General features: G+C 36.5%; 1 protein-coding gene across 1 annotated transcript; it reads right to left on the bottom strand.

Moving 5' to 3' along the window:
* Window positions 1-18,464: 18,464 nt before the first annotated feature.
* Window positions 18,465-19,220, bottom strand: LOC139875074 (F-box/FBD/LRR-repeat protein At1g13570-like). The gene has a single exon (XM_071862447.1). The coding sequence runs from the start codon at window positions 19,218-19,220 to the stop codon at window positions 18,465-18,467; it is 756 nt and encodes a 251-aa protein (XP_071718548.1).
* Between the last annotated feature and the right edge of the window lie 2,407 nt (window positions 19,221-21,627).

Here is a 21,627-nt window from a genome sequence, read left to right as displayed (position 1 = left end):
AGAAGGGTGCTGAAAATCTAGCGGCTGACCACTTGTCTAGGCTCGAGAATCCAAATCTCGAAGTCCTTCACGAATCGAGTATCCATGATGATTTTCCCGATGAATATCTCATGGTGATGGACAAGGTGGACGAGCCGTGGTACGTGGACATTGCTAATTATCTCGTTGCGGGATTCTTGGAAAAAGGGTGGTCACATCAAAAGAGGAAAAAATTCTTCAGTGACCTTAAGTACTATTTCTGGGAGGCTCCCTATCTTTTTGGTTACTGTCCCGATGGGGTTATCCGCCAGTGTGTTTCCGGTGAGGAGTGTATGCGTATTTTGACCGAGTGCCATAGTGGGCCTACCGGTGGGCATTTTGGACCCTAAATCACCGGGGCGTAAAGTCTATGATGCCGGCTTCTTTTGGCCGACAATTTTCAAGGATGCCCACCGGATTTGCAAGTCGTTCGATTCTTGTCAAAGGGCCGGTAAAGTCACCAAACGGGATGAGATGCCTCAACAAAGCATCCAAGTTTGCGAAGTATTTGACGTTTGGGGGATTGACTTTATGGGGCCATTTCCGAAATCTCAGAATTATAGTTACATACTCGTTGCCATTGACTACGTGTCTAAATGGGCCGAAGCTCAGGCTTTGCCCACAAATGATGCACGAGTTGTGATTTCGTTCCTTCAGCATTTATTCTCTCGATTTGGAACTCCTAAAGCTTTAATTAGCGATAGGGGTACTCATTTTTGTAACGCCCAAATCGAGAAGGTATTGAAGCGATATGGAGTTCTCCATAAAGTTTCTACTTTATACCATCCCCAAATGAGCGGACAAGTTGAGAATACCAATCGAGCTCTTAAAGGGATTCTTGAGAAAACTGTGGGGTCGAATCCGAAGGAGTGGGCGAATAAGCTCGATGAAGCTTTGTGGGCGTTTCGAACCGCCTATAAAATGCCAATTGGTACCACTCCTTATCGGTTGGTTTATGGGAAAGCGTGCCATCTCCCATTGGAGATTGAGCATAAAGCGATGTGGGCACTTAAAAAGTGCAATTTGGATTTGAAGGAAGCCGGACGCCTAAGGGCGGGGCAATGAAATGAGCTTGGGGAATTACGCCTTGATGCGTATGAGAATTCGTTAATTTATAAAGAGAAAACCAAGCAATGGCATGATAGAAGGTTAAAGGGTCTGAAAGAGTTTAATGAGGGCGATCGAGTGCTCTTGTTTAACTCTCAGTTAAAGCTTTTACCCGGAAAACTTAAGTCCCGATGGACGGGACCATTTGAGGTTGTTAAGGTGTACCCATACGGTGCGATTGAGTTGAAAAATGCTAGTGGTACTTCCTTTAAGGTGAATGGACATCGTGTGAAGAAATATTTTGATGGTCCATTGGAGATTGATGACGGGGTTCACGTTGAACCCGATCCTAAGGTTACTTGAAGTTCGAAACGAGTCTTGTGAATGACTCGATAATAAACTTCACATTGTTGTAGAGTTTGTATGTTTTTGTGCTTGTTTGATGATATGTGCAATGTGATCATGCTCGGATTTTTGTTGGGGTTGTTTGTTGGTTTTTAGGTTGAGAAAATGGGTTAAAATGGCTTAAAATTGCGAATTTTTGAGGAAACAGCACTTGGAGCGCCGCTCCATATGCTTGCGCGCCGCTCCAAATTAAAGTACCTGAAGTGCCATATCTTTGAAAAGCCTCGAACTGATTTTTTAGTTATATGGCGCGCCGCGCGACCTTTTGGCGCGCCGCGCGATTACCTGGCGCGCCTCGCCGTTTCTGTTGGTCAGACTGTTTGCCTTTTTAAATGCAATAAAAACGAATTTTCTCCACCACACATGATAAAAAACGGGTACCAGCTGTATTTACTCTCAATTCCTTCATTCTTTTCATTCATAACAACTCTTTTACACCTATAAACACATAGATCTTACAAACCCTAATTTTCAAGACTTAAATTTCTTGTGCAATTAACCTCCAATCTTTCAAGAATGGTTAACCCAAAGGTCTGATTTTGTTTCCTATCTTACTAATTTCATCTTATTGTATGTAATTACTTGCTTAATCTTTGATTTATATGATGAATTAGTGTGAGGTTTCTTTAATTGGGGTTATGTGTTCTAATTATTGATGGGTTTTGTTAGATAAAGATTGTATGCTTTGAATTCATAATTAATTTTGTGTTTTTAGAAGTTGCAATTTAAACTAGGGTTTGTATGTTTGAAAATTCGAATTTGAAGAGGATAAAGGTGTTTCATGCTTGAAATTGATCTAGTTTTTGAATTGTTTATGTGTTTTTGAACTAGTGTGGGGTTGTGATCATATGGGCGGGTCATAATGGTTTGAATGACTTGATACAAAATTGGTTTAGTTATGTATGATGCCATGCTAGTGAGGATAAAACATGTATTTTTGAGTTGTGATGAGTATGTTAGTGGTAGTAATTTGCATTGGTTAAGATTGGCACACATGATGAACTTTTCTAGATTTTTGGAAGTTAAGAAGTGTTATGAGTAGTCGTGTTTGTTAATATTTTGGTAATGGTGTTAAGTGAGCGTAGTTGATATGATGAATTGGTTTACATGATAGTATGATATGAGATAGATTGTGGTCTTGGCATTGTTTTACAAGTATTATTTGTTAACTTGGAGATTGTTTTCAAAAGTGGATTGACATGAAACATGGTTTGGTTGTGAATGGTACTTGGTGCTAATTGTTATGACTAACACTAACTTTTGAGTTTAGTGTTTTGTTTTCTTTACTTGTTTCATGAATGTAGAGATCAAGAGGAAGCCAGGAACAACCAAGGCAACCACCGAATAATCCTGAATTATGGTTATCTCACATCTCGAATGATGAGGATTTAGAGGAAAGGTTCACAACAAATAGCGCTCGTCCAATTGAGCGAACTTATTATTTGGATTGGTCGCATCTTTCATCAGTGGGTAATAATATTGTTCTGGAGTTGCGTCGTTACTTGTGGGTAGTTTATGCGGGTAATGAGTTGAGACCTTATGAAAGGTTATTTGAAATTAATGAAGATATTTATGAGCAGATAACTATAGAGTTCTTTTCAACTGTCAGTTGTCGCCCTCGAGTCTCTCCGACTGAGGAAGATTTCTTGACGTTTAGGCTGGGCGGGCTAGAGCGTCGCATGTCTGAATTTGCGTTGGCTCGGGCGTTGGATCTATATCCCGAGTTGACTGATAATGATTTGAAGTGGCATTTGATGAATTGCAGAGTGTTTGGGCAGGAAGTTTTCAGTGAGATGAATTGCAGAGTGTTTGGGCAGGAAGTTTTTAGTGAGAGTGATTATTGGCCTACTGTGGAAAATGATACTGCTGGTCCGTTTAGTTCAAGTCGAAGTGTTCAGTCGATGCTTAGACTTCCGGAGGATCGAATAATTTTTAAGATGATTGCTACTATGTTTATGGCTAGGAGAAATGCGAACAAAATTCAGCGAAGGGATCTTTGGATCCTACAACAAATTAAACTGAGGGAGCCAATCGATGTCCCATGTATGTTAGGGGTATGGTTGCAGGAAATTGGAACAGACAATCGCACAAAACGCCCATTGTTAGGTGGGCATTTTGTTACTAGGTTAGCTCGGGCGTTTTCGGTCCCGACTAGTAGGTGTGATGTGGTGGGAGTTGAGGCGATTCCCACCAATATTCTGTTTTTCTCTAAGGCTGAGTTTATCCGTCGTGGTCCAGCAGGTTGGGTTTTGTGGTCTGATGAACAGCAACAGCAACAGCAACAGCCAGGTGAAGCTGCAGGTCATGGACGTGGACATGGGGCTAGTCGATCCACGTATGAGGCAGGTAGCTCGAGTGCTGTGAACGTATAGGGTAGGTGGTCAATGGGTGAAGAGAGTTGGAATTCGTTGGTTAACAGTGTAGACGGTCTTTTTATAGAGTATAGGGATAGCAGGTCAGCGTATGATGCTCAGGTGGAGCATAATCAGCGGATGTTAGCGGAGCAGCGTAGGCATAACGAGGATTTGACGACTTGGCACCAAAACAACTATGGGTTGATTAACACAACCTTGGGACAGTTTAGAACAGAGTTGGGTCATTTGGGAGAGCGTGTTGACAGGGTTGAGTACAATGTTAGGGGAATTAGGGCCCACAATCAGTGGGAGGTCCATCAGCGACAAATTCAGCGCCAGATGCGTCAGAACCCGGAGGCGTATATTCTGACGCGCACTACCATTCCCGATTATACGCCAGTTACTCCTTCGAGACCGGATCCTTCATATGACCCGTACCAAGCTTGTCAGGATACGTATGGTGTGAATTGGGACCCTACCAAAGATTTTTGGCCGAGAAGTGATTGATTGTTGCGCATGTTATGTTGTATTTGTTTGAAACTATTTATTTTTCATTTGGTCTGTACTTGAATAATTTTATTTTCTGTTTATGTACTATGCAAGTTATTTGAGGGACAAGGCGTTTCGACATCGGGTGGTGCCACCTTGTCCCGTTTATGTAGTTCGTATGTTTTTATTTTCTTAGGTTTGTTGGTGAAATGATTTTTCAAGTCTGGCATTAAGTTCAGCAAAACTGCATGATTGATGATATTGGTGTGATGATCGGGAATGGACGATGTTCTTATGCTGGCAGTCAATTCAGCGCCATCTGTCCCTGGCATTACGCGATCAGTGGTTAACTCGATAAGTTTTTATATTTTCTTTCTCACATAACCCTTTCGATTTTTATCTATTTTTGATCTCAAGTGAGGGGGACATTACTTGATCTCAAGTGTGGGGTGGGGATGTAAAATCTCTCGGGTTGGTTGTTAATGGAATCATCATCATATTAGTTTTGATATTAAAAAGACTTGACGTTTCACGGGTTTTGGTCGTAAAAAAAAAAATTTTGAAAAATTAGGAAAAAATAAAAAAAAAACAGAAAAGTTAGTTTAAAAATATAAAAAAAAGTAGAAAAACAATTGAAATTTCGGCCAAAACCTCTATTCTGAAAATTGGCTTGGTATTTTATGGTATATTCGTGTTTTCAAAGAAGCCAAAATTGTCCCACATGTTCATTATTTTGGACATGAAATCCTACGAGTTCGGGGATCTCAATAGTAGGTCACCTGTACCAAAACGGGTGTAAACCGTGAGAGAGCGGTGATTGCATAGCGTGATTGTGACCGAATCACGTGCCTGATCACAAACTTTTGGTTACTCGGTATAGTAGACTTCCGAAACTATATCATTTTATTATTACATCATCTAATGGTGTGATACTGTGGGAAGAGGAGCCTAGAGCTTCACTAGTGTTGTCCTTTTTAGGAACAATAGCTACGTGCTTGTGTTTGCTTAGACAACACAACCCATAGCCAAAAGCTATGGCACCCAAAGGTTTTTGGGATTTAAATCGAGTGTTAATTGAAATAGATTGGCATTCCCGTGTGACTCAGATCCACTCATTAAGGAAGTAAAGTCTTTCGACCGTTTTACTTGGTACGTATACCTCTTAAGCTGTACCATTTCATTACCCATCATTTCACGATGAGGTACTGTTAGAGGTGAAAGTCTTGAACTTTCAAAACATGTTCATTATTTTGAATGTGAAATCCTACATGAACATTAAAATTCATACTTAGGTCACTTGCACCAAGGCGAGTGTCAACCGTATGAACGGTGATAGTAGCGTGTGGTAGAAACCGGACCATGCGCTAGATCGAAAACTTAAACAGGGCGATCCTCATTGTTTCTCCTAACAAGGACAATGTTGCACCCGACCACCTTATTTAACCACACAGGATGTATCTATTCCATTTTTAAGGGAGTCAAGTCTCTCGAACGACACACTTGCTGATTTGTTTCAGAAGATGTAGTCTAGACCAGTTGTAGGGTGACGAAAAATCTTGAAAAGTCAATGCTAAAATCGACTGGAAATCTACCAGGCCTCAACGTCAAACAGGGAAACTGGTAGTCAAAGCTTGTCTCAATGAGGAAGATTTGATAGCCAAATGGGAAGCGCACCATGATACACAAAATGTCAGTAATTGATTAGATTCCCAGTGGATAACCTCCGAAAAGGTAAGATATACCTCAATCTTTATGGTTGACTTAACGGATTAGATGATCACCTCATGATTATCGATGATATCTGGACGTAATGTGTATCCTCCTAAGCACATTATTTCCTTACCGACATCTCGCGATGTTAGGTACTGTGGGAGGCTTGGCTTGACCAACTGCGGGGTAGCCCATGCGTTCTTTTGGCACATTTGTTCGATTGCTATACTTTTTGGTGCTCGGTTTCCACTTGATTCCCGTTTTCTTTGAAGACTTATTTATGATTCGAGATTCTCTACTTCATCAGTATGGTACGTTATTCGAGATTATCTTTGGTTACTATATCCATTACATATTGATTGCGGTTTGGAAAGTTATTTCGGGGGAATGCAAGTGGGAAACATAATTGTTATTTACTCCAAATCGTGCCCACGCTAGTTGTTTGTTTGGTTTCTTGTTCGTTTGGTTCTACATACATGTCTGAAGAGTTATTATATGGTAGAAGATTATTATCGAGTTCGATTGCTTGAGGACAAGCAAAACTCTAGTGTGGGGTTATTTGATATCGCATATTTCATACGCGTTTTCCTTAGCGATATCGGGTACATTTTGGTCCTTTTGGATATGATTTGGTGTTATTTTGATAAGTGTTTTGAAAGTTCGAGTTCTAAGACCAAGGAGATGAATTTTGAAGATATTTGATGGTTTTTAGTGATTTTATATGAAAGCAAGTGAAAGGGATTGATTTGATTCCAGTTTGGTTCGAAAACAGGTGATATTAGTAAGTTTTCAGCTCAGATTCAGCAAAAAGGGGTCTGGAGCGCCGCTCCAAAAGGTGGCGCGCCGCTCCATTAGGCTGGAAAATAGGTTCGACAATTTTCAGAAGGCCAGAAATCAAAATTGCAGTAAATGGCGCGCCGCGCGGGTATTTGGCGCGGCGCGCCCGGTTCAGTTTTGTTTCTTATTTAAAGCCCGAAAAATACCCTAACTTGACACTTTTCGCATCCAGACGATTTCCAGCAGCTTTTTGACGAACTTAGGTGATTTTTGGGGTTTCTCAAGGTCATTCTAACACATCAATCATTCCAGAAACAAGTCTCGATCCATCTATCAATCAAGAACACAATTTTCATTAGGTTTAATTCTTATCATCATTATGAATACCTTTAATTTTTTATTTGTGATTTTTGTTCTAGCCATGATTGGCTAAGCTTTTTAATATTTGTCTAGATTGAATATTCGTATGTGTTTGTATGATACTTTAACGTTTTATTGATTAATGCATGATAATTATGAGTTTTGATTAAGAACCATTCTTGTGGGTGTTGATTATTGTCACTAGGTTGATTAGTGATCTTGTTTGAACAAAGGGAACCCTGTTTCAATTTAGTACACTAGTTTTCAATTGATTTGTCTTAACCAATTGGGTGCTTACTGGACCAAGGGGGTAAACCGGGTAACAAGGATTAAACAAAATAGGGGTGAATTGTGTGGAGTGAACGCGTAACCAATTGAATCTTAATCTTGTAGTTAGTTAATTACTAAGTCACAAATGAAAGAGGTCTTTGGTCAAAGGGAACCCTGAGCCAATAAATCTAAGTTTGACGTGTTTGCTAAAGGAGAACTCTGGGTAAACCGACTCTGTAGTTGCATGTATTGATAAATTGGACTAGTGCTTAATAACAAATCATCCGACACTACGAATAGGAGATCTAGACGAACATTCTTTTATCCATTGAATTCAAATATCTTTACTTTTTGTTGAGTCAGCATTTATTTTTATAAACTTAAAAATACAAAAATATCGTCTTTTACTTTTAATCAATCTTTGATTTGGCTAATCGTTAAATAGCCACAAAACAAACTATCTCGTACTTTCGATTTTCATAGATTAACTTAGTTTATTTTATTAGTTACAATCTTAATTCTCACGTTTAAACTGTCCTTGGAACGATTTCGAAATTACCAATTATATACTATTATACGATCGGGTATACTGCCCGTTAGTGTGTAGTAATCTTTTAACCGGCATTTTCCATTATAAATTATAGACACGATTTTACACATCATGGTTCATGATGACACATCATACAATGGCTCAATATACCATGCAAACACCAAGAAACTCAAAAGGGATTTGAGTGATTCCTACTTATGGCATTGTCGCCTTGGTCACATAAACAAGAATCAAATGCATACTCTTCAGAAGGATGGCCTTTTGAAATCAAATGAACTAGACTCGTTTGATGTATGTGAATCTTGTTTACAAGGCAAAATGACTAAAGAACATTTCAAAGGGACCTATGAAAGGGCTAAGGACTTATTGGGATTAATACATTCGGATGCATGTGGACCCTTTAAGCCCATGACTAGGAATGGTGAAAGATACTTCGTTACTTTCATTGATGACTTCAGTCGTTTCGGATATGTCTACGTGTTAAGATATAAGGACGAAACTTTTGAAGCATTCAAGGAATATCAAAACGAAGTACAAAATCAACTCAACAAGAAAATTAAGGTACTTCGTATCGATAGATAAGGTGAATACCTAAGCGATGCTTTCCAAGATCATCTTAAAAGTTGTGGGATAATCTCGCAACTCCCTCCTCCTGGAACACCCCAACTTAATGGAGTTTCCGAAAGGAGGAACCGAACCTTAATGGATATGGTTCGGTCTATGATGGCTAGAAGCTCGTTACCTCTATCATTTTGGGGTTATTGTCTATGCTCCAAGGCTCGTATTCTAAATATGGCCCCAACCAAGAAAGTGGAACGAACTCCTCATGAGATGTGGTTTGGAAAACCTCCATCTCTATCATACTTAAAGGTATGGGGATGTGAAGCTTATCCTAAGCGTTACGTCCCTAATAAGTTGAATGCTCAATCCACGAAGTGTATCTTCATAGGATATCCTAAGGATGATATGGGATACTATTTCTATGATCCATCTGAACAAAATGTATTTGTTGCTCGAAAGGCTGAATTCCTTGAAACTAAGTTCCTTATGGAAGGTAATAGTGAAAGGAAGATAGATCTTGAAGAGGTTCAAGATCAAGGAGATGATACACGATTGGTTGACACTAGCACTCAACATGAAAATGTTGAGAATGATCATATAGATGATCAAAGTATACAAAACGTTCGTAGATCTGGTAGGATAAGTAATCCTCCTGAGAGATATGGGTTTCTCATGGATGGTTGCTATATGGTTGATTTAGATGAACCAACGAACTACCATGATGCTTTATCATGGATTGATAAAGATAAATGGCAGGAAGCCATGAATGTGGAGATGCAATCCATGTATGACAACCAAGTTTGGGAATTGGTTACACAACCTAATAACTCCAAGTTAGTTGATTGTAAATGGTTTTTCAAAAGGAGAAAACTGACATGCATGGAAACTTGGTTACATACAAGGCTAGACTTATAGCAAGAGGTTTCACTCAAACTCAAGAAATAGACTATGATGAAACTTCTTCACCTGTGGCAATGCTAAAGTCTATTAGGATATTATTTGCCATTGCTACTAATCATGATTTTGAAAAATGGCAAATGGATGTCAAGACTGCTTTCCTAAATGGATATCTTGAGGAAGATGCCTATATGGTTCAGCCTAAAGGTTTTGTCAATCCGAAATATCCTAACAAAGTATGCAAGTTAAAGAAATCAATCTACGGATTTAAACAAGCATCGATAATTTGGAATCATCATTTTAATGAGGAATTCAAGAAATTTGGCTTCATTAAAAAAGGTGATGAAGCTTGTGTATACAAGAAAGCTAGTGGGAGCACTATCTTGTTCCTTGTATTATATGTGGATGATATATTATTATTTGGGAACGATATTCCGGCAATGCAAGGTGTTAAAACTTGGTTAAGTAAATGCTTCTCCATTAAGGATCTTGGAGAAGCACAATACGTTTTGGGGATTGGGATCTATAGGGATAGATCCAAGAAACTGATAGGTTTGAATCAAAATGCATACAGTGAAAAGATCTTGAAAAGGTTCAAGATGGAGAACTCTAAGAAAGGTTTGGTACCTATTCAAAAGGGAACACTTCCAGTACCTATTCAAAAGGGAACACTTCCCAGTTCATCTCAGTGCCCCACCACAAAAGATGAACAAGAGAGAATGAAGAAAGTCCCGTACGCATCTGCTATTGGGTCAATCATGTATGCAATGATATGCACTAGACCGGATGTGTCATGCGCTCTCAGCTTGACAAGTAGATACCAGAATAACCCTGGAAATAGTCATTGCATTGGTGTTAAAAGTATATTGAAATACCTTAGGAGGACTAAGGATATGTTTCTTATATACGGGTCTGGTAAGGAGGAACTCGCTGTAAAAGGTTATGTGGACACGAGTTTCTAAACTGATCGAGATGATTCTCGATCACAGTCCAGTTACGCCTTCACGTTAAATGGAGGTGCGGTCTCTTGGAAGATTCAAAACAAGATGTTGTTGCATTATCCACTACAGAGTCAGAGTACATTGTCGCCTCATTGGCAGCACAGGAAGCTGCATGGATGAAGAAATTCATCGAAGACTTAGGAGTGGTCCCTTCCATTCAGGACCCTCTTGAGATCTTTTGTGACAACGAGGGTGCGATTGCTCAAATCAAGGAACCTCGTGCTCATCAAAAGACCCGTCACATTGAGCGGAGATTCAACTACATAAGGGATGAAGTTGAAAAGGGAAAGATATATATTCGCAAAGTTCACACAGATCTTAATATAGCGGATCTACTCACGAAACTCTTACATGGTGCAAAACATCAAGGGCATGTTAGTGCATTAGGGCTTCGATATTCCAGTGATTGGTTATAATCTGTTTTAAGTATTGTAACGGAACGAAGTGGTTCAAACTCATTAATATAACTATGGTGTTAATTTATTTGAGTCATGTTCGTATTTTGCGTATTTTATCCATGAATAAGCTATTATTCTAAATTCCGTAGTCGATCACATTTGTGGGAACAAGTGTGAGGTTTAGACTATTATGAACTTGGATTGGTATACATTCAGGTTGAATGTGGGGCAAGGTTGCAACTAATGTTCATAGATATTTGTAGGACACAAATATTGGAAGACCCGCTCTCAAGATTTACTGTATAGAGCCTTTGTGGTTGATCACATGTAATCTTGAGTAAAGGCGAATATCATTGTTTCCTCTGACCTGAGATACATATTGGGTTCGGATATTTACCAAATATTGTGCCTTGATTCTTTCCTTAGCTATTCTGAAATATGGTAGTTCATAAGGAAGAGCTCAGGTATAATGCAAGGTGTATATTTAGGACGTATGTAATCAAGATGGAATTTGTCCCTCTTATTCATTGAGAGTCAGATGTCTAAGGCCTGATAAAGTTAAATCTAAAAGAGAGTGATCACTCTGTATCTCTTGGATTTAACATGACATCTAGGATGAAAGGATATAATGAAAGATTCACCTATTCATATTCGAGATGGGAACTCGAAAGGGATGATGTTATTGAATGGCACAAAGTCATAACATATTGGGGGTGATGGACGGTCGTTAGGTGGTATCCATCACTTGCATTAATTTCTTATGTTTCTCGTGTAAGTGGGAGATTGAAGGTATTTCGTATGCCCGAGAGACATATTAAATTAATGTGGCTAACATGTTATGATCCAAGTGGGGTCATACCCAATAACAAACTTACCGACACCTTATTCGTATTTGATCTTAGAGATTGGATCGTTGATTAAATACGCGACACTTTAACTTTAAGAAAAATGGTTTTTTGAAATATTACTTGATGTGTATATATAAATTATGGAATAATTTATATAATATGGATTTAATTATTTATAGGGTAAGTAATTAATTAATTTATGTTACATTTTATTTAAATTGGTTTTATATAATGAAATGTACATAAAAATTAATATGGAAGTTTTATAAAACTTGTTTTATAAAATCTAACTTTTATAAAACTTATTTTATAAAACATATTTGGAAGTGGCATGGGAGTCTCAACTAGCATGCCATTTTGACTAGCTTTTAAGTGGTTACTTCCAAAGATTCCAAGTGCATATGTACTAAGACCTCTTGGAGACTTAACACACATGCAAATACACACAATTACACATCAAAAACTACAAAACTTCCTCCTTGTTGCTGCTGAATGCCGTAGGCCTTTTGGGAAGAAAAAAGGGTTCTTCACTTGGTTTTGCAAGCTCATATTAAGTGTCAAATAAATCCTAACCAAAAGCTAGGGTGTTGGTGCAAAGTTTGGGGTATAACAACTTGAGGTTTCATTCTTTTGGAGCTCCATTCATCATCATCATCTTCATCACTTATCAACAAGCTTGGAGTAGGTATAAACTCTTTTCTTGCTTGTAGTTTGTAAGTATGTTTCACAACTTGATCCTACTTGGGATTTAACTTTAAATGGTTAAATATTAACATGTTCTAAAATAGTAATACTTGCATGCTTCCGCTATCTTCATTCTCAAATGGTTTTAAGTATATTATGAACTTGTTAAATCCCAACAAATTTTACCCTCTAAAAATCGGCTAGGGTTTAGGGTGATTAGGGTTTACATTTTTCACTTTAAACCTTGCACTTTAATTTAGCTTAATAACCCTTAATTATCTAAGTTTATTTATTTTAAATACACAAGTCTTTATAGTTATTTATTTACTCACAAAGTTTATTAACTTATTATTTTTATTAACTCGTACAAAGTTAATTATCGTATTTTATAATTCTTAACATTTAACCTTTATCGATTAAAGTTTAATTATTAAGTTTAATTATTTTATTCGGCATTTAATAAGGAAAAGTATATAATAGAAAAATGAGAAATGTAGTATGGAAAAATGAGAGTCGTTATAACACGTATTCGACTCGACCTAGATTAGTTATTTCCGCATCTAATCTTCGAATAGCAATTGATCTAAGATCCATAGAGCGTTTACAATGTGTCTTAACTTTCTTAGTAATAAGGCCCGGACTGTAAATAGTAAAACATTTTCATCAGGTAATACAACATAAGCGAGCATCACATGGATGTAATAGTGTCCATCCAAAAGCAAGCTGCATGTCAAGCATACTTGAAACTAGGTACGGAGTGAACATGTGGAATACACCAATAACATGAACATATTATCAAGTGCTATAACAGTGAAAATGATTGTAAAGTTAACCAAAAAAAACATGAACATATTACTTATGCCTAAAGAGCTACAACTAGAGCCAACATTTAATTTTCTAGAACTTATCAGTTCTTTTTGTTAAAAAAGGCTGGTTCTGCTTCTCTTTGTCTTCTATCAATTTTCAATACATTATGGTTTTGCTTTCACTTTGTCACATCTTTTAGTCCTAGACCAGCTTAATTGATGCAACTAATCAGCAAAAAACTTATAAACATTGTATAATTATGAGAAAACCTAAAGCAATCTATTCAGAATAACTGCCTTAGTTTTAGGGCTTCTAATAAGTAACGATCTGTGTTCCTGAGTTTAAATATAAAAGAAAAGAAAATAAGAGGAGAGAATTGAAAAGAAAGGAAATAAAATCTTTCAATTTGAAAGGAAATTTTCTCTTCACTTTCTTTCTTTTTATCTTTCAAATAAAACTCTAAACTCTGGAACACCCTTCTTTTTTAGTTTCTTTTACGGAGTAATTTACTTTCCTTTCTCTCTCAAATTAACCTCGGAACAGAGTGTTAAAGTAAACATGCTTCTTTTGTGTGTATGCTCCAAAATCAAAAATATTATCTGCACAATTGGGTCCCCCGTCATTTCAATTTTTTTATGATTTAAAAAAATAACGCATATAACAATGTCAATTTATCGAAAGATGGAAATACAAAAAATAAAAAATAAATACACAACCGAAGAACTTTCAACAAGGCTCGGGACCCGTAAAACTAACTCTAGCTAACCAAGCGAAATCTAACTAAATCTTAACTTTACGCAACAGGACAAAAAAGAATACCATAACAATACAATCAAAGCAACAAAGACATACTAGCCTAGATCAACAAACAAGATCAAGCAACAACATAACACTACAACGCCAAGCAACAACTAAACCAAAATTATCCCAAAAAAAAAAAAAAAAAAAAGACTAAGTACCCTCACGTGTTGTTCTAGTGACCTCACTTAACGGACTAAATTTAACAATCGTTAACTCCACAGTCATATGTGGAATATCTAAAAAAGGTCACTTATAATGTTTAGTACAAAGTTTGGAGACCAATGGAATATTTTTTTTCTATAAATAGAACATAAGTTGAAACAGAATCACCGCCTAGTTGATTGAACCCTACAAGAGACCACAATTGTCACCCGATCTATTAGATTTGGACTCGATTCATCGATTAATAATGAATGTAGATGATCTAAATGGATAAGGATATGAATGAAGCTAAATGAATATAAATGAATTTTTCGTTTTGCAAATATTATAGGTTCTTGTGGAAAGCTTTTAATTCATGTCACGTTATATTTATTTTTATTATATTACGCTTTTATTTTCATTAAATATTAGAAAATAATATAGCATTTCTTATTTATTCAATGGATATAAATTAACCCGCTTAATCCACTAGGTATGAATATGGATTGATGAACAATTCGAGGGTAAGTTTGGTAGGCCGGGGTCTCGAGGCAAAAAGGTTAATTCGGCGGCATGTTAGAAGTGTAGTTTGTTTCGGTTATGGTTTTGTAGTTTGATTAGTTTAGTGTCTTGTATTCATAGTATGGTTGATGTATTGTCTAGAATTTTTCGATAGTTTAGTCGTTTTCCGTTAATTTGGTTCGGTTGGTGTCGGCTCGTCCCAAGATAGCCTTTGTTCGTTAGTTTCTTCGTCTAGATCAGCTTTGTTTTCTTTGGGTGAGGCGGTGTCCAAATCGGTTTTTGTATCTTGTTTCTTGAAAGGTTCATTCGTTCTTTGTGAAAGACTTTGGTTCTATATAAGTTTTATGTTTTTTGGACAAAAAACACCAATTACAACACTATTGCAAACGAAACTAGCCTCTAATGATCGATAATCGGGAATTGAAAGTAAAACTAAAAACACACCAATTCTAATCACTGAAATCTTAACATCACCAAACAAGCTCTCAATCGCAACAAAAACCTCAACCCACCGACAAACTCAATGCAAACGCAATCATAATCCGAACGAGGAGCCACCCAAACTACACCCAAAAAACAATATACATATCGCTACGGTCCCCAACTAACAGAAAATAGCATATCATAATTAATCCGGCCAGAAAATACTAATGCCGCCAACCGGAAACAAAACAAACTAAGTGGATGCCGACACATCCTTTAAACCCCAATCCGCCACCATCTGAGAAGAGTAGGAACCACAGAAAGAAATAGAGGAAGATAGTAGTGTTCAGCCAACTACAACACCGGATGAAAAGGCAACTACATTAACAAAGAAAAGCAAGATCGAAGCCATACATTTAGCCTGATTGAAAAAAGTGGGATCCTGAAAATTGTGCGAAGGGTCGTGAAAGCAACACCTTGAACCAAAAGTCACAACAGACTAGTAACCAACTCCGACGACCACAAAAAAGAGACACCGAAAACCGACAAGTGCTGTAGAAAACTACCACTCATGTTCACAAACCAACACGCACAATGATGGAAACACCATATTTGCCGCCTGTAGATCAGCGGGTGATAGGAAAAGAGGAGATTGAAAACACCTGTTGTTCCGGCAACCTTGAAAGTCACCCAAATCAATAAAACCCCGAAGCTTTATAACCCATAACAAACCTATGTTGACATAGCTAGGCAAGATCAGGTTAACCGGCAGAAATGGGTTAATGCTGAATTCACATTCAAATGCATGTTCCAAAGACCCTAGAAATACATTAAAAGTGAGACCGCGTATTAAAATTACCTACTTTAAATTACTGTATAAATACACACAACAAAAAGTTTAGAAATATTTACCTTGTCAATATCTGTCACCTTGAGTTGTTCTAAGTTCGTTGAATTCCGAAGCACACATAAAGCCCCTTAAAGATGAATCAAATCACCAAACCTGAAGTTTAGTAAGACATTGAAAATGAAGTATAAGCTATTGGTCGGCTGTGGTAGCTACTTGAGAATCTTTTTCTGCTATGAGGGTGGAAGTGAGATTTTTAAGTTACCAAAGAAGATATGAAAAAAGATATGAGAAGTAACTATACATTAGAGTGAAAAGGTGGAGTTCTCTTGCTTAAACTGAACATGTGTAGCACTAGCAATGGTATCTGATGGTATAGAACCATTGTATGTATGGTAGCTTATTGTATAGAACGATTGTAGGTATGGTAGCTTCTGCATGGTACTTTTTGTGGGTTGTTTTTGATTAATTGGGATGAATTGTACAGAGCAGCTCATGAGAGTGGTTTCTCTGGTTTGAATGGTGGTCCGCAGCTACAACAAAGAAGGTGAATCTAGAAGCGATTGTGGGGGCTATGCTGTGGTGTATTTGGAGATATAGGAATGAATTCTTGTTTGGTGGTACCCGTCCAAGAAAAGATTGCCTATTTGATAATATTTGTAATTTTTCTTTTTGTTAGATAAACCATAGAGGTAAACTAAAACTGGGCAACAATATGTGGCTTATGAATCCATTGTAATGTTTGGCTTGTTAGCCCATTTCTAGCTGCTTGCTAGCGGGTTTTGTTTAATATATTTTGACGTTCCAAAAAAAAAAAGCTCATGAATGGCTGGTGCTGCTACTGCTACAACAATTATAACTCAAGATCTGAAGATTAACGCAAGAATAGCAGAGGTCTCTTGTACCAGAAAATCATTTGAATGTGAGTTTAGCATTTACCTGTGATATCTGATACTAGTTTGCTGTCATTATAGATATTACCAAGGCTACTTAACACTGGATCACTCAGTGTTCCTGTTCCCACCATTTAAGACTTTAAACAAGACGGTACATACTAATTGATAATTGTGCGGTTGCAACCAGTAGTTTTGGTTTTTGTTGTACTGAGTTCATGCTTCATCTACCATTACAGATCTAAGTTTTGGTTGATCCATTGCTATTTGCTCATGTGTTTGATCACATGTTATACAAAAGCAGTAATTTTGGTTGTTAGTGGATGAAGCCATTTTATGTGTTTTAAAGTTACCATCCACCTTAAATATGTAAAACTAAGGTTCAATATAACACTACAAATTTGATATGTATAATTTACACAAACAAATCAACGTAGACTACTTTTTTCGAACTGCTTATTGCTGAATTATCATGCAAAGGAGAAACCAAACCGAATAGCTAGCAGTTCCAACACTTGAGTAGAAACCAGAAACCAGTCAGGTTACCATTTTCACAAGTATAGTGCAACAAGTTATGAACATTGTAAACCATAATCTCCATTCTTGCCAATAATTGACTTTATCAAATATTATATAAATAGAAACTAGACACTAAAAAGTGGAAGACGATCATCCAATTTTATAGATTAATTGTCATGTCCCACGGCAAGAAAAACACGGGAAACGATAACTAATATGCATACGATTAGAACACAAATGAAGTGCAATGTAACTAAATTTATAATGGAACTGTGGTTACGGATCCAAGAAAAGAAGCTCTGCTTTTGTGGAAGCTCGTGGAAACCGCATAATATCCTTAGCAAAGTTGTATTTTTCATTAGCATCAGCAGATGCACTCGGTCGAATTGATATGTTTTCAAGTTTGGGAGAATGATCAAATAAATAGCAGCAAGGGTCTGGATCTTTCTACATGCATGATATTTATAGTTCTCAATAGGTTTAATGTCTGGTCCAAACAGTCAGGAGCTTCCAAATAAGTTAATGCTGGTTTCACATCCAAATGCACGTTCCGAAGACCCTAATATATATATATATATATATATATATATATATATATATATATATATATATATATATATATATATATATATATATTAAAAGTGAGACCGACTGTGTATTAAAAGAATCTACATTAAATTACTATATATATGCACACACAACAAAAAAAACACAAGAGAAAACGTTTAGCACTCATTACCCGATTATTAACATTGAGTTTTTCTAAGTTAGGTGAGTTCCGAAGGATACATAGAACACATTGAAGTCGATACAAATCACCAAATTTGAAGTTATATAAGCTGAGATGCTTTAAACTATTAGCCAGGTGTGGAAGCCACTTGGGAATCTTTTCTACAATACATAACTGTGAAGGTGAAAGTATCCAGTTACCAAAGAAGATGATATGAAAGAATAAATGACAACTAATTATACACTAAAGTGGAATGGTAAAGTTAACTTGCTCAAACACAATATGATGAACATCAAAATTTAATATTATAATTAGAAGTTAAAATTCAAATCATACCTGGAGAAAATACCCGTCGATAACTAAACCCACAAGACATGGCATATTACTTAACAAGCTAGCCAAATTAAGTATTTCAACTAGGTTTTTTGAAAAGTATAACAACTACACTAAGGCATTTACTATGCAACAACTGAAGCAAAGTTGCAGCAGGGCAAGTCCTGAGCACTAACTGAAACAACTTTGTAGACTTGATCTTGAAATTATAAACATTGGTGCATTCATCCATTTTCAACTTCTTAAGTTGTGGTAAGTTGATGATAGTTCCATTCGAGTTAGCCCCAAATTCAATATTCCTGAGCACGAGATCTTCGAGATAGAGAAATCCTTGAAAATCGAGTGGTGGTTTAATGAGACAGTTTTCAAGTTCTAGCATTCTCAAGTCTAGACAACTAAAAAAATAACATGGGAGTCGATAACGTTGGTTTTTATTAATAAGGACGAGTTCTTTAACACCATCTCTTGACAAGGATAAAATCCATTGATTGACTTCTTGGAAACTATCAAGAGCCACGTATGGTATGTGAAGATGTAACTTTATGCGAGGACCTTTGAGAAAGTTAAAGATTTGGTTTGTGATCCTTATAAAACCATTATGAACAAAAGCTCCATTTTTGGCTAACTTTTTTGAGAAATGTTCATCAAGAACTAGCGAGCTCAATGTGGTCCATTTGTACAACCATTTTTTTGATAAAACGTGTGTCCTCATAGCATCTTGAACCGGGAGCTTCTCTAAAATCAATTCTATCAAATTTTCTGGCAAGTTACTGATTCTATCCACTTCAGTACAAGTTACAAACCTCCTCTTATTATTGTTATTATTACCTGTCATTAAATTCAAGAAAACCAAGACTAGTATTATTATTATTATTACTTATCCTTGAATTCAATAAAGAAAAACAAATCCATCGTAATACTCTTGATTTGTGTTTTTATTGTAATTGGACTTGAAAGTAACATGACAAGTAACAAAATAAATACTTGACTGCAATACTTATTATTGATGGTTGAAAGCATTTTTCTTAACATTCATAATAATATGACGGCTCTACTTATTGAGTCGACAACAAGCGTCGATTTTTTGGCGACTTGAGTGACTCTTAAAGCCTAAATTAAATTTCAGGCAGGATTTAAAACCCATGGAAATTTGAATTTACAATTTTCATGGCGTCTCAATTTGATTTTATTTTTAAATTTTTTTTTTCCTACCTATTGGCCGGAGGTCCATTCGGAAGCAATCTCTCTATCCGTCGAATAGAGAGAGGGATGACTTTCTCTACTTTTGAGAGTGTTTTCACTCGGGGAGGAGAAATGACTTGTCTTTATTCTCGGATAGGAGAAGGATTATCTACATTCTCACCTCCCCCATACACAACTTATGTTGTATTGGGTTTTGTTGTTGTTGTTGTTGTTGTTGTTGTTGTGATTCTTAATAATATGGCCATGATTGTCTATAGTAAGATTTTCATCAACTATCAGGAAATGAACATTCTCCTTACAAAAAAAGGGTTGTATCATGATGCAACATACATGGGAATGATGTCAGATGGCATAACTAAGTGGTGAAACAAAGTACTACTGAAGAGGTAAGTAGAGACAACAACAAATATCTCAAAGAGAGAAACGAGGCGATTGCAGAAATAAACAAAGTGGGCATCAAAACTTATAAAGTTGAGTAGTCGAAAAGGTTATTAAGGGTAAGAATGGGAGCTATGAAATCTCAAATGGTCGTAATAGTGTCCATCCTAAAGCAAATATTACTTCCAAAAGCAAGATGTAGGCCAAAACACATGAAACTAGGCACAGAGTGAAAATGAGGAATTAATGTTGACCAATAACATGAACATTTTACTTATACCTAAAAAGTTACAAATGTGGTCAGCATTTCATTTTCAATGAATTATCAGTCCTTCATGTTAAAAAAGTTGGTTCTGCTTCTCTTTGTCTTTTATCAATTTTCAACACATTAAGGTTTCGCTTTCACTATGTCGTATCTTATAGTCAGTATAGACAAAAGAACTTGTAAATATTTTATAATTATACGAAACCTAAAGCAATCCATACTTATTTGCAGCTTTATTATTTAGGTATCTGATGTATCTAGGTATAATTTCGGTACTTGAATATGTTTCCAATAAATTGCTAAGTTATAACGATGATAATTCATCGAACTGTAAATCTATAATCTACTATTTCAACTGGAGTAAAGAATGTATGTATTATGGATTTAAATTAAAGAAGATAGAAAATCGAATAGATAGGACAACAGAAATCAAATTTTTTCATACGTAATTACGTTTATATGAAAACGAGGCGACTAAAGCAATAAAGAAAATGGGCATCAGTGCTAAACAAGGTGAGTAGTCGAGCAAGAAGGTTCACAAGGTTATTAAGACTATGAATGAAGGCTATGAATCTTAAATGGTTCTAATAGCCTTATAGGCACTAGGTAGAAAGAACAATATACCAACTAAAGTGTGTGCCAAACGAAGGTCTTGTTGTTTCAGCTCCAACATAGGCGTATCCAATATGAAAGGCCCCTTCAAATATTTGGATGAAAATTTTTTTTTAAACCCAAGTGTTAGACCCTGATACAAAGCAGACACTCAGAAAATTAGGCTATTTTTCACTAAGTCAATCCATCATACTTGCTGCTTTACTTTTTAGGGCTTCTATTAAATGTCTAGGTATAATTTCGGTTACATGGGTATGATTCGAATAAATCGCCAACTAGGTTATAACAATAATAACGAAAAGAATCAAACATAAGTCGAATAGATAGAAATTACAACAGGAATCAAGCTTTTTCAAAGATAAGTAGGATTATATGAAAGAATCAAACCAAATTATGAGGTAAAAATAAACTTACCGATATTCAGAATTTTACAGATGAATCCATCGGAGTACTGATTAGAGTTTAGCGCCCAAATTGTGAAACCATTGGTTTTACGATTTTCAAAGTTTTTAGGGTTTAGGTGACTCTGGAGTTTATACTCTGTAATAAGTTAAGGTAATTAAGTAAACATCCCTCCACTTTTGTTTTGTGTGTATGCTCCTCTGTTGCAAAACACCCCGTCTCGAGTCGTTGCGACGCTCGTCTCGACGGTTTGATAACTAGCCCGTCCCGTCTCGAAGAAAACCGTCTAATATGACAGTCAACGGTCAAAATTCGGGTCAAAGTTGAAAACAATCGGGTCAAAGTCGGTCAAAATTCAGAAAAGACATAAAATCGGCAAAAT

This window comes from Rutidosis leptorrhynchoides, chromosome 11 (genome assembly GCF_046630445.1).
Source record: "Rutidosis leptorrhynchoides isolate AG116_Rl617_1_P2 chromosome 11, CSIRO_AGI_Rlap_v1, whole genome shotgun sequence".
Lineage (NCBI taxonomy): Eukaryota > Viridiplantae > Streptophyta > Magnoliopsida > Asterales > Asteraceae > Rutidosis > Rutidosis leptorrhynchoides.
The sequence above is the reverse complement of the archived record's forward strand: the minus strand, read 5'-3'. Positions and strand labels throughout refer to the sequence as shown.

What these genes read in the sequence shown, in the direction of transcription:
- LOC139875074 (XM_071862447.1), bottom strand. Translation starts at nt 19,220, where the DNA reads ATGACAGGTAATAATAACAATAATAAGAGGAGGTTTGTAACTTGTACT.